Below are 14,400 nucleotides of genomic sequence, written 5' to 3'. Positions count from 1 at the left end.
ATTTGTGTGTTTCTCCCCATGTCAAATATGTGTGTATCTCCCAATGTCAGATTTGTGTGTATCTCCCTATGTCAGATTTGTGTGTATCTCTCATGTCAGAATTGTGTATCTCCCCATGTCAGATTTGTGTGTATCTCCCAGTATCAGACTTGTGTGTCTCTCCCCATGTCAGATTTGTGTGTATCTCCCATGTCAGATTTGTGTATCTCCCCATGTAAGATTTGTGTGTATCTCCCAATGTCAGACTTGTGTGTATCTCCCCATGTCAGATTTGTGTATCTCCCCATGTCAGATTTGTTTGTATCTCCAATGTCAGATTTGTGTATCTCCCAATGTCAGATTTATGTATCTCCCCATGTCAGATTTGTGTATATCTCCCATGTCAGATTTGTGTATCTCACCATGTCAGATTTGTGTATATCTCCCATGTCAGATTTGTGTATCTCCCCATGTCAGATTTGTGTATATCTCCCATGTCAGATTTGTGTGTCTCACCATGTCAGATTTATGTGTATCTCACCATGTCAGATGTCAGATTTGTGTATCTCACCATGTCAGATTTGTTTGTATCTCCAATGTCAGATTTGTGTATCTCCCCATGTCAGATTTATGTATCTCCCCATGTCATATTTGTGTATCCCCCTATGTCAGATTTATGTGTATCTCACCATGTCAGATTTATGTGTGTGTCTCTCCATGTCAGATTTATGTGTGTCTCCCCATGTCAGATTTATGTGTATCTCCCATGTCAGATTTATGTGTATCTCACCATGTCAGATTTATGTGTGTGTCTCTCCATGTCAGATTTGTGTGTGTCTCCCCATGTCAGATTTGTGTGCGTCTCTCCATGTCAGATTTGTCTAAATGCTTTCTTTGCCTACTGGTATGGGATTGTTGACCTGACCTCTGGCCATTGAAAATACTCCATACATGCATTATGCATTGGTTAAATCGGTAAGTAGAACTGCATTGGTAAGTATAAACTTTTGTTATATGTTTTATTTTCTTTGCCACAGATATTTTACTCTCTATCCCACCATAAAATTGTGGGAGAACATATAATTTTAATATCTGTCCCATAACACTGGTACTTCATATTTGGTACTTTGTATATGAATCCACATAACCTCTGACCTCTGAGAAAAGCTTAACTGTAATTGCCACTTTAAAAACTTATAAGACCCTTTAACTTCATTCTTGGTACGCAATTTTATGGAGTTCAAGTAATAGTGTACTGGTGTCATACATAAGACCTTTTAACTTCATTCTTGGTATGCAAGTTCATGGAGTTCAGGTAATAGTGTACTGGTGTCATACATAAGACCTTTTAACTTCATTCTTGGTATGCAAGTTCATGGAGTTCAGGTAATAGTGTACTGGTGTCGTACTACAACTTGGTCATAGTGATTTATTTTTAACTTTTGACCTCTGCTATTGAATGAATCTCCACTAATATTCTTTACCGGGGTATACAATTTCATTTTTACAGCTATAGCGATTGTTAGGGGTTCTCACTTTGAGGAGTATGGTGATAAAATGGTGAAGGGTTTCATCTGGTTACTGTTCACGGTAACAGCTAGTAAATGTCTTTTTCAATCTTGTCATAATTTTGATATGATATAATCATTTTGCAAATATGGATGTGATTTCAGGGTATACAGTGATTTATCAGCCCAAGCACAGGAACCTTACACAAATTTCCATCCAAAAGTATACTTTAATACTACACTTTCAATACAGTCTCACTATATTCCATCTTTGCATATTACAGAGTTAGCTCCCTTGCGGGTAGGTATCGATTGTTACGTCATTATTTTGTTTTCTCCGAAACGTATGACATTACGCTCGCAAACACATGACGTCACAATCAATACCTAAGCGCAAGTGCAGATAACTGTGCAAATTCGGAATAACCTTACCAAGTGCAGTTGGCATTCATCAGTCTAGCACGTTTCATGTAATTTGCCTCTGTCCAGTTGACCTTCATAGTCTTTGAATGCTTACTGAAAACATTCAATACAGATGTATTCTTCTGAGGTTTCAGTCCCGTTGAAGTCTTGTTACGACAAAGATCAGAGAAGTTATGAGATTTTCAAATACAATTTATCAATATCTGTAGCAAGTTGCCAGATGCAAATTTTGTCAAAAAACTACATTTCTATTCTTAGTAGATCTTTTTATACAGGGATTTTAAGAAATGACCCATTTGGTGGCCATTTTGAAATTGTCTTTTTTTGCTTTGAGTAGAGCCACAGTTATACCATTTTTTAAATAAAATTGTTTTTACTAAATCATCACTGCGTCAGCATTTTTAGCTGTATCGAGCTAATTTTTGCTGTTAATATTTACTAGGTTCTTTGTGGTAATTAAAATATTGAGCATTAATGTGTGAAATGATACACTTTTGTCACTTTATTTTTACATTTAAAGGTAATTTGAACACTTTAATTTTTCACTCTAAAATATTGAAAAATAACAGATATTTAAATGGGACAAAAAAGTAAGCACACCGACCCCCCATTTTTCTGCCTGATTTAGAAGGAACAACCCTTTCCCTATTGATATGCAAAATATTTACAAAAGTTTAATACCAGAACTTTTTAGCTCACCTGGCCCAAAGGGCCGGTGAGCTTATGTCATGGCACGGCGTCCGTCGTCCGTCCGTCCGTCCATCCGTCCGTCCGTCGTCCGTCCGTCAACATTTCGTCCGTCCGTCAACATTTCCTTTAAATCGCTACTAGTCATAGAGTTCTGGATGGATTGTAACCAAATTTGGCCAGAAACATCCTTGGGGGAAGGGGAACAGAACTTGTATAAATTTTGGCTCTGACCCCCAGGGGGCAGGAGGGGCGGGGCCCAATAGGGGTAATAGAGGTAAATCCTATAAATCGCTACTTGTCCTAGAGTTCTGTATGGATTGTAACCAAATTTGGCCAGAAACATCCTTGGGGGAAGGGGAACAGAACTTGTATAAATTTTGGCTCTGACCCCCTGGGGGCAGGAGGAGCGGGGCCCAATAGGGGTAATAGAGGTAAATCCTATAAATCGCTACTTGTCCTAGAATTCTGCATGGATTGTAACCAAATTTGGCCAGAAACATCCTTGGGGGAAGGGGAACAGAACTTGTATAAATTTTGGCTCTGACCCCCAGGGGGCAAGATGGGCGGGGCCCAATAGGGGTAATAGAGGTAAATCCTATAAATCGCTACTTGTCCTAGAGTTCTGCATGGATTGTAACCAAATTTGGCCAGAAACATCCTTGGGGGAAGGGGAACAGAACTTGTATAAATTTTGGCTCTGACCCCCCGGGGGCAGAAGGGGCGGGGCCCAATAGGGGAAATAGAGGTAAATCCTTTAAATCGCTACTTGTCATAGAGTTCTACATGGATTGTAACTAAATTTTGCCACAAACATCCTTGGGGGAAGGGGAACAGAACTTGTATAAATTTTGGCTCTGGCCCCCCGGGGGCTGGAGGGGTGGGGCCTAATAGGGGAAATAGAGGTAAATCCTTTAATTCGCTACTAGTCATAGAGTTCTACATGGATTGTAACCAAATTTGGCCAGAAATATCCTTGGGAGAATAAGAACTGAGTTTGTATAAATTTTGGCTCTGGTCCCCGGGGCAGGAGGGGCGGGGCCCAATAGGGGAATTATAGGTAAATTCTTTAAATTGCTACTTAATTGTTCTAGAGTTTTGTATGGATTGTAACTAAATTTGGCCACAATTATCCTTGGGGGGTAGGAGAACAGAACTTGTATAAATTTTGGCTCTGACCCTCAGGGGGCAGGAGGGGCGGGGCCCAATAGGGGAAATAGAGGTAAATTCTATCAATCGCTACTTGTCCTAGAGTTCTGCATGGATTGTAACCAAATTTGGCCACAAACATCCTTGGGGGAAGAGGAACAGAAGTTGTATAAATTTTGGCTATGATCCCCTGGGGGTAGGAGAGGTGGGGCCCAATAGGGGAAAGGTAAATCCTTTAAATCGCTACTTCTCATAGAGTTCTGCATGGATTGTAACCAAATTTGGCCAGAAACATCCTTTGTGGAAGGGGAACAGAACTTGTATAAATTTTGGCTCTGACCCCCAGGGGGCAGGAGGGGTGGGGCCCAATAGGGGATTTAGAGGTTAATATTAAAATACCTTCAGAAAAGAAACAATGAACCTGTATTCAGAAAATTATTTGGCATTACAAACCAGGTGAGCGATACAGGCCCTCTGGGCCTCTTGTTTTGTAAAGTGTTGAATTTGGCAAAAATGGCTGAAAATGGTGTATTTTGTACCTCAAAATTAAGCGGTAGGGGTAGCATATGTTGTTATTTTGAGAAAAAATATGAGTCTTTAATTAATAATTACTGGTATGTCTTTTAAAGAAGACTACTGGAGAATAAATACTACAAACATCCATACATATCAAATACCTCATAAAATCCTATATTTTGTCAACTAGGTATATTTGAGTGATAATAGCTCAAAAACGAGCACACGGACATATGTTTTTTCTTCCGATTTCTTTTATGGTATGAACTCCTATTTCCTAAAATCTTTATGAGAAAAAAGTTTAATACAAGAGAATTTTGACTTCTCGTCGGAGTACATCCTTAAATATATATCGTTGGTTGAAAATGTATGCCAGATCCCTGTGCTTTTGAGGGTTGATAAATCAATTGAAAACAGATTGATAACTGTTTTATTGTATAGCATTTGCACAATATGAAAATGATTATACTCTTTACAACATATTGAGATGCTTATATTTTTAGAACGTAAGTTGAAGAACTCAAAGACCGAGAATAAGAAGTGAATAGAGACAAACCATACGACTGGCTGTATGAACATCCTATAAAAGGTACACATGAAGATTGCAGGCTCAAATTGATCTCGGTACACACTGCATTCTTGGCGTCATGGATCTGGTACAACCCGGACCTGTTGGAATCTTTTATCAACGTGGAGACTGATTGTGACATTGTATAACACAACATCACAATGCAATCTTCCTATACATGTATTTGGGTACAACCTCAAGCTTTTAGATTCTTACATCAATCTGCTTCTTATACATGAACAGAAACTACAATCAGACATGAATAGATGTAATATAATACAACTTTATACTAATGTTGAATTATATTGAGATTTCCATACAGATCTATCTTGTATTCACATTTCTACATTTTATTTTATTCATCAGACAATAAAAAAAAGAAGTCCAACAATACTAAAATGTAACCTTTAATTTACATATAAAAAAGTAAATGCAATAACACCATAACGCCAAAAATTAAACTTAACAATGAAAAATACAGAATGTATAAAGTTTGTGCCCATTTGTAGTTTTAACATAAATGTTCAACATAAATATACACATAACAAATTTCCATGAACATATACACATAAATCTCTCAACAAACCACCAACATTTACACAAAACCCACTTATAAAGAATAAAATACACAGTATGTAGGGTTTTAAGCCTATATAATCACAAGTTTGGAATGAAATTGGATAGAGTAGTGAATGCCATTATATAATATGTAACAACTTCGTTAGCCCAGGGTGTTCAGTACAATACTGAAACAGGGAGAGTATCGTACCGAATACCCTTGGCAAGGACGTAATGAGAAGGATAAGTCACACTGGGTTGTGGGCAAGTACGGCACAGGAGCTTTTGTACTGACCGTGACAATGGGCAACCACTGATTTTCCTTTGATATCTTTTATGATATTTTTGTCAGCCTTTGATGTAGTTTGCGGGTGAGAGGGTTACCGTATTACTTTCTGAAGCGTGCTGTCATTTCATGAGCTGTTGTATTTTTTTTTAACGAAAATATAAGACATTTCTTCTAAATCTTCCATCAAAGCACTAAACGTTGTGAAATTTAATTAACTTTTCATTCGTGATTCGTTTCACTCAAAACGACAAGTTTTTGTTGAGAAAAATGTTTTTTATTAACAGTTCATCGGCGTCTCGCGTAGTGCTTAGTAGTACTGGTAACCCAAAATGTGTTAATCTTGCCGAAACTTGCAGTGTAAAGAGATAGTGACGAATCCTTCTTATTTATAAATCCTTGCCCTTGGCTAGCCAAATTGGGTATATCATAGTTTATCCATATATTGGGCTAACGTTCATTACTTAATAGTTATTTAACAATCAAACAGATAATGTTATACAATATATATGCATGTAGTATTAATAAGACATTTTAACAAGATACAATTTCTATGTAGCCTTAAACTTGTCATGTTTGGGTTGTTTTCTGGATTTCATTAATTTTGTAAAATTATTCTGTTACATGCATATCCGACCTTGAGTCTTGTAAAAATCAGGATTTTCAAACTTAAAATAAATAAATATGTTATCACACCATCTACAATCGTTCCTTCACATATCACCACACATTCTTTGTAGACTTTCATATTGTAAAGATATTGCCAACAAAAATAGATAATATTGTTCTGCACCAGTTGTTATCGAAAAGTGTATCATGAATACTGCTGCTGTATACATGCTTCCTAGTGTCCAACTGTTGTACCAACACCAAACTTTTATCTTTAGTATTTTTAGCCGTAGCAGCAGGATCCTTGTCTTCATAATGAAGCTACCAGTAAACAGTGATAGCATTATGGCAGATTTTATAAGTGGCAAGTTTCAAACTGGCACTAGATCTGGTTAGATCTCGGTCACAGACTTTCATTTATAGCAGTTAATATGTTCAATAGCTGCAATAAGTACAGGTCTGACTGGAGATGTCAGAGAAAAATTGTGTGAATGCAGCTCCAAGGTCAAACATGCATTGTAATGCTATTCCTGGAAGAACAAAATAAAGTACCTGTTACAAAAGTCTTGATAGATTTAAGATAAACTAATTTTAAGTGTATTGAAGCATACTGTGATATTTATTGGTAAGAGGATCATATTACTGCAATCAAACATCTTTTTAACACTGAAAATGATTGTTTTCAAATGCATCTTCATTTACCATACCTCTAAAAGTCTTGTGTGCATTATTAGGTACCCAACTTTTACAAATTAATAGGAACGAATGCATTATGTATCTAATGCTTTCCATGGATGATATGCTCTGCCCTTAGAAGCCATGACCTATGTATTATACCTGTGTTTTCTCTGTGTTAGGAGCCAGCCTCTGAGGAATGGCACTATGACACTGCCCAGTAGTATCTGTGTCGGGTGGTACACCAGTAGTGGGATGGTTATCACAGACATAGTTGGGTCACCACTGAAGATTATCTTAATTATGGGGATACCTGGGGATAAAAATAGTACATCTCAATTATAGGGATACCCGGGGATAAAAATAGAATGTGTATTTATATAACACCTTATAGGGATACCTGGGGATAAACATGGAACATCTTAAATTGTACGGAAACCTTGGGATAAAATAGAACATCTTAATTATACGGAAACCTTGGGATAAACATGGAACATCTTAATTATAGGGATACCTGGGGATAAAAATAGTACATCTTAAATTATAGGGATACCTAGGGATAAAAATAGTACATCTGAATTTGTACGGAAACCTTGGGATAAAAATAGAACATCTTAATTATAGGGATACCTGGGGATAAAAATAGTACATCTTAATTTGTACGGGAACCTTGGGATGAAAATAGTACATCTTAATTATAGGGATACCTTGGGATAATATAGTACATCTTAATTATAGGGATACCTGGGGATGAAAATAGTACATCTTAAATTATAGGATACCTAGAGATAAAAATAGTACATCTGAATTTGTACGGAAACCTTGGGATAAAAATAGACCTGCAGGTATGGCGTTAGAATTGTACCTGCTGCCCCTATTGCATGATCGTAAAAGGCGACTAAATTTAGGATCTTATCTTTTCTTTTCTTCCTAACTGACTTTATCTTTCCTAATGCCTTCCTTGGCACTGCCTCTCTTTTGGCCTTGTGTTGAGCGTTCGCCCCTGTGAGGAGGGCTCTGGGTTCTGTCCCCTGGCCAAGACACACCAAAGTCTATAAAAGTGGTAGTTTCTGCTCCTGCTTAGCGCTCAGCAAACGGGGAGTGGGACGACTGGTTCGCCCGTTGTCAGTATAATGTGACCGGGTGGGGTGTGTTGCTTGGTGTCTTCGGCGGCATGCTTCAGTGATATAGCACTATAAAAAGGGCAATAGTTCAACTATACAAGAAGACATAACATGAATTTACCGCAGTCTCCCAAAACACGCACCTCGCACAACATACACGCAACACACCGCATACATGGGAGGCCGTCCTTACATGACCATAGCTGTTAATAGGACGTTAATTAATCAAACAAACAAACAAACAAACATAACATCTTAATTATAGGGATACCTGGGGATAAAAATAGTACATCTTAATTATAGAGATACCTGGAGATAAAAATAGAACATAATAATTATAAGGATATTTGGGGATAAAAATAGTACATCTAAAAGGGACAATTCACTCAGGCTAATTCTTTTACATAATCAAGAAGCAAAATATGGCATAAATGTATTGTTCTACATTTCTTATGAAATATATAAGATAAAATATTGACAAATTCCACATCATTATTTAGTATTTTAATTGATACCTTTGTAAATACAAATCATTGATCAATACGATTAAGCAGGTACAACATGTACGCTGTACCGATATCCGAGCCAAAGTCACGCACGTTAAATAAATGAACTACATAACCAATGTGGAGGTGATAAAAATGATTTTCTAGGCAAGAAAATTCTCCTAATAAGGTAAAAACACTACTGTCAGAGCGATTTGAGCAGTTCTAGACAAAAGTAGCATTTCTCTACGAGCAAGGGACAGGGTTCGGCATACAAGATGTTCGACCACAATGTGTAATGGCGGACAGAGAGCGAAATTCAACATTTCACACACATTTCAATACCATGGGCTTTTCTGGCATATCACAGAAAACCCGACTGGTATAATTCCCATTAGAACTGGTTATTTTCTGATATATGTACAAATTTTAATGTTCTCTTAGACTGAATTGTCCCTTTAATTATAGGGATACCTGGAGATAAAAATAGAACATCTTAACTATAAGGATATTCGGGATAAAAATAGTAGATCTTAATTATAAGGATACCTGGAGATAAAAATAGTACATCTTAATTATAGGGATACCTGGAGATAAAAATAGAACATCTTAATTATAATGATATTTTGGGATAAAAAAAGTACATCTTAATTATAAGGATACCTGGGTAAAAAAATAGTACATCTTAATCATAGGGATACCTGGGGATAAACATAGTATATCTTAGTTATATAAGGATACCGGGGGACAAAAATAGACTGTCAGTCAGTGAATTTCAAATTTAATGTTGAGGTACATAATGGTCAACACCAACTGAATTGTCTGATAATTTTAATATTTTGTTTGACTTATACTGGTATGATAGCAGTAGAGAAGCTAGGTCACCATGAGTGTTATAGGTATCACATACTTACCTAATGTTAATGACTTGTGTGTGGCACAAAACATGAGAGCTGGACAGTCAACAGGCTGGAATCCCAACGGCTTCCATGTAGATATAACAAATATAACGGTCAACAAAACACACTGAATAATCACAACTGAAAATAAAGCAAATTGTGCTTCATCATACCATCACAATCCCATATGTTATCAGAAGGATAATCAATCAACATTTTTATCATATTTCTTTATAATCTTGGTAGTATAAGTGTTGCACGTTAAATTTTGATAATTCTAGTAACAGATAATCAAAAACAACAATATAATAAATAATTTTTGCAGGCATCGAAATACATTTTATGATTGTGTCACAATATAACCTTATTATATCAAATTCTATGAGAATAGGCTAATACTTACTGAGAAGGATGATAGATATAAGATTTATGGTGTCTAAGTTGAGATCTTCATGAGAAAATGTATCACAGAAAGTTGTGTATATGATGAGTAATAGAATAAAACTGAAAAAAAAAACATTGAACAAATTTCAAGGAATTGATATAAAGACCTTTATTTATAATTTCAAATCCAGCAAAGATGTAAATCCTTTATTCCATATTTATAACTGTTTTCCCATTTCAGATAAAACTTTTCCTTTTCATGGTTTCCAGATAGTAAATTTAAGGTATGCATCTTCCAAGATAATGTTAAGGTAGGTAAATATGAATATTTACATAGTGAAATTAGGATATTGTATATATCTTACAAATTTTTTAATCAATTGTACAGCATTTTTAGCACCGTTAATTCTAACATTTTTGGCAAAAATTTTGAATTAATTGGTATAAATAAATATAAACTTTATTTATTTTACATGGATTTAGAAACAAGTTACACAAGTTATGTAAATCACTCTCGATGGCCCGGATGTAAGCGTGCGAGGGGTCTTAGTGTAGGAGGAAACCGGAGTGCCCAGGGAAAACCCACGTGTTCAGGTAGGTGACCCCTAACCTTTTCACGTCTGTGCCGAGGATCATATCAATTGGTGTGTTTATTACATTAATTTTATTAAATTTTGTATATCAAACAATTAAGATTGCATGAGATTGTTACAGTCGAAAATTTATTCTGCTGTGAAATGTATGCAAAATGAGTGTAGAATTACATTAAATATTTAGACAGTAAATTGTCATACCTTCCTATACTACCAAAGGGTATATGTGTTCTCTCCAACCAGACACGAACAAACTGTCGTACAACTTGTCCGGTAATGAGCGGTACAACAACTGTCATACATAGCTGTACGATGATGGTGGCGATGGGCACATCAGCCTGGGATCCTACCTAAAATACATCAAGTTGTATTGTATACAGGCTGACAGAACACTGACATTAGTCGGTGAGACTAGTAATAGGCAGTCATGTAGGTGATAAATAACTAACTGTAAGTACTAGTTTTACTCCTCCATAACTGTAAGTACTAGTTTTACTCCTCCAAAGTTGTGTGAAAACATCGGTAGGAAAAAGATTAAGATGTCAACAATACATATAAAATCTATATACATGTACAACCAACATCAAATAAAAGATTAAGATGTCCACAATATGTATAAAATCTATACATGTACAACCTACATCAAAATTAAGATGTCACAATACACAGGTCTATACTTGGCAGTTTAAATTTCAAATTAAATTTCAGCACAAAAGAAAAATTCAAATATGACAGGCAAGATTAATGGTTATTCAGAATATATAAGACAATTTCTCATAATTTTTACTTACGGATAAACTATCAGGAGAATCATGATTACATTTCTGTATAAATGATAATTTATGATAGTGTTATATTATGGGATTTTCTTTAATTCGATAAAAACAATCAAACTGTAACTTACCACCATTAAGATAAGTGTAGGTGTCACGAAAATACCCTGAAATCAGAAAAAACTTATTGCTTCATACCGTTTATATAAAAATCAAATCAAAACAAATGTAAAAATTGTTAATCGACTTATGATTGTTCATCTTTGAATCAAAATCATATAAAATTTCATTTTGCACCATTTTGCTTCATGCAAATAAAAATTGCATGCATACATACATTATACATTTACTTCAAAAACTAATAACATTGTTCAAAGATAAAAATACATTGAAAATTTGGTGGTGTTTTTTTTTTCCATTTCAAAGCTTGAAATATGTACGTGGACATTCAAATATTACATACCAAAAAACTTCCAAAGGCAGAGTTGAAAATAGCTGCAGCCTGTAAAATGAAATTTTATTGTTAATACAATATTTATGAGTATTGAGTATTCATGTGCCTTGACTTTTATTCATTGTTTATGCTTAGAACCTTTTTTTAACATAAAAAATTATTAATGATTTGCATTTAATTATTAAAATAAGAAATAGTGAAAACCTTTGAAACTATTTATTTCACAGAATTGAGAGCTTGCTTTGCTTTACTCATAGTTTCTTGCCTCATTTCCGATGGTTGCTTTAGTGAGGATTACAGCTGAGGACACTGGTGGAGGCATACATCCCAGTACTTTTAAACTGAAACAATTGTTTGAAATAGATTTTGGTATTCGTTATACACATTAAATAATTGTTTTACCGTAACAATTTACCATGATATAAAACATACATATACATTTGTTGCTAAATTTGTGTAGTTTACTGATAGTCTAATAAAAGGAAGCAACAACATTATAACAATAATGGCTTTAATGGATACCCCTTCCAGAGTACATCTATTAACTGTACCAGACCTGTATCTATCAATTGAAAATTGAGAATACAACATAAATGAGTGTTGCAAATGTCATGAGATATATAGGTCTAACCGGGAAGGTAAACATAGAACAAACATTTTTACAAAACAAAGTGTTTTAAGCAAGAAACAGGCACAACACACCATGGCACAACACACCATGGTAATACTACCGGGAGGGTGGGAGTGGGCAAAAAATAATCAGCCTTTAGCGTGGCTGTTGAAGCACATGTCAATTGAAAACGAGGCGCGGTAAAACATTGCGGAAGTACATCAATTAACAAGCACTAAAAATACAGAATGCGGGAAAATAGCGAAACGACAATGCTAAAATTATATTTACATGTAAATAACACAATAACCTACCCTTAAGATAGATAGGTAGATAAATGTTTTTCAAATTGAAAGTTATCTGCTATTTCCTGGATCCATGTTCTGGGTACAATAAAAAGGATCAAGGAAGATTTGACAATTAGTTGTGATGGTTTAAAAATGATACTTTGAAAGCACTGTATACTTGCATTGACAAACATACAATTAAAGGAATTTCCTGTCACTAATGAGTAGAAGTGGGCATTATATACAGTTGCAAGTTACTATTAGTTTTTAGAAATTATCTCCCTTAACATATTTCGATATTATATAATGGTTGAACTAATCTCCCTACATCCTTGATACACCAGGGGTTCCAATCACTTACGATCTCTACACTCCTGGACTATCTCATAGTAAAACTGGAGGCATCAGAACAGCATCGGTAATTTAGTCCTTTGATGTACATCAAAAGATCCATACATATAATGGTATTATGTGATTGACTGTGTGGCTTTGAAGTTGGGCTTCCCCTGAGCTGCCTTCAGTTTTACTATGAGATAGTCCAGGGGTAAAGAGATTGTAGCTATAGGTGATTTCACTACCCTAAACTTGATAAATTTGTTACAAATCAAACAAGATGTAGAGTTATCATACATACCCTTCTATCAAATGTCTGTCAAATGGCCCCGGTGCTAGTAATGTGGCCATGGTCTGCATCAGCAACGGGAACAGAATGAATGTGAAGCCTTGTATAAATGCATGGATCTTCACCTGGAGAATTGCCTTGGCGAATTCCTAAGGAAAAGTAGAAAAAATAATATTCAAGGATCGTGTTAATAATTAAAACATGTTAATTGCCAATGTTTCAATAACATCAAACATACGCCTAGGCTATCTGTTTCTTCATTATGTTAATGGATATTAAATAACATAAGCAGGTAATCCTTTTATTCGCTTTTCAATGAATATCATATTATTTTCAAAATCCAACATATCATTTTTAAATCTGATATATATTATTTACTTCACAAGAATTTTCATTCTGATTTGGCTGACAGAATGTATTCTTTTTCTTTACTTTTAAGTTTGTATTCTTTTTCTTTACTATTTAGTTAACTCCTTACCTCTGTTTTCAATGATAATCCACTATTGAAGAAAATAATGAATACAGCAAAGTACTTTACTGTAATCTCAGGTTTGAGAATTCCTGTGAAATAAGATATCACGTACAGCACATGAAACTAAGAAAATCTAATAAAAGGTCCATTTTCATTTTCATTTGCAGTAAATCACCTATTTAAAATCCTGTTAGCGTTTGTAACATAACATACCCCCAACATTATAATATTTTGCATTATTTGCTGCATGGAAAAGTGAATTATTAGACTGGAGACGAGACATATGCCTGTGTATAAAGTGAATAGACTTCCCAAATAATAACTGTTCAATCGGGTCATATTAAACATATTTTCATGCCCACAATCTGTCCATGACCATAGGCATAAACATATTGCCTTTTCATTTCTCAGAAAACTGAATGAACGAGTGTTTCAATAAATTTTTACCTCCTTTAGAGCCTATGCCTGGATCAAATTTTGCGAATAAAATCACGAGAATAATTCCTATTATAAACCAGTTGCTTCGTAAAATGTTTAGGACAGCCATCGTATACCTGTTCAATAACTCTACCACGTTGGCGGAAGTGCCTGACAACACCTTTTTTGTATCGTTGCGCCTGATGCGAACGTTTTCATTATTCTCATGTAAAAAGCTATATCTGTTTAATTGTGTTCATTGAATTATGGCTACAATGTTTTTAGTTAAGATTTGTACGTGAAATTAAATATTTCTTTTCAT

General features: G+C 35.1%; 1 protein-coding gene across 1 annotated transcript; it reads right to left on the bottom strand.

Annotated features, from left to right (window-relative positions):
* Positions 1–4,689: 4,689 nt before the first annotated feature.
* LOC138327566 (sodium/bile acid cotransporter 7-B-like) lies at positions 4,690–14,240 on the bottom strand. Its single transcript, XM_069273754.1, has 11 exons — positions 14,109–14,240; positions 13,668–13,750; positions 13,202–13,338; positions 11,936–12,011; positions 11,680–11,718; positions 11,348–11,383; positions 10,645–10,793; positions 9,870–9,970; positions 9,482–9,607; positions 7,121–7,271; positions 4,690–6,813 (listed from the first exon to the last, which is right to left on the bottom strand). The coding sequence occupies exons 1-11, from the start codon at positions 14,206–14,208 to the stop codon at positions 6,789–6,791; spliced, it is 1,023 nt and encodes a 340-aa protein (XP_069129855.1). The 5' UTR covers positions 14,209–14,240; the 3' UTR covers positions 4,690–6,788.
* Positions 14,241–14,400: the final 160 nt, after the last annotated feature.

This window comes from Argopecten irradians, chromosome 7 (genome assembly GCF_041381155.1).
Source record: "Argopecten irradians isolate NY chromosome 7, Ai_NY, whole genome shotgun sequence".
Lineage (NCBI taxonomy): Eukaryota > Metazoa > Mollusca > Bivalvia > Pectinida > Pectinidae > Argopecten > Argopecten irradians.
This window is presented reverse-complemented; position numbering and strand designations above follow the sequence as displayed.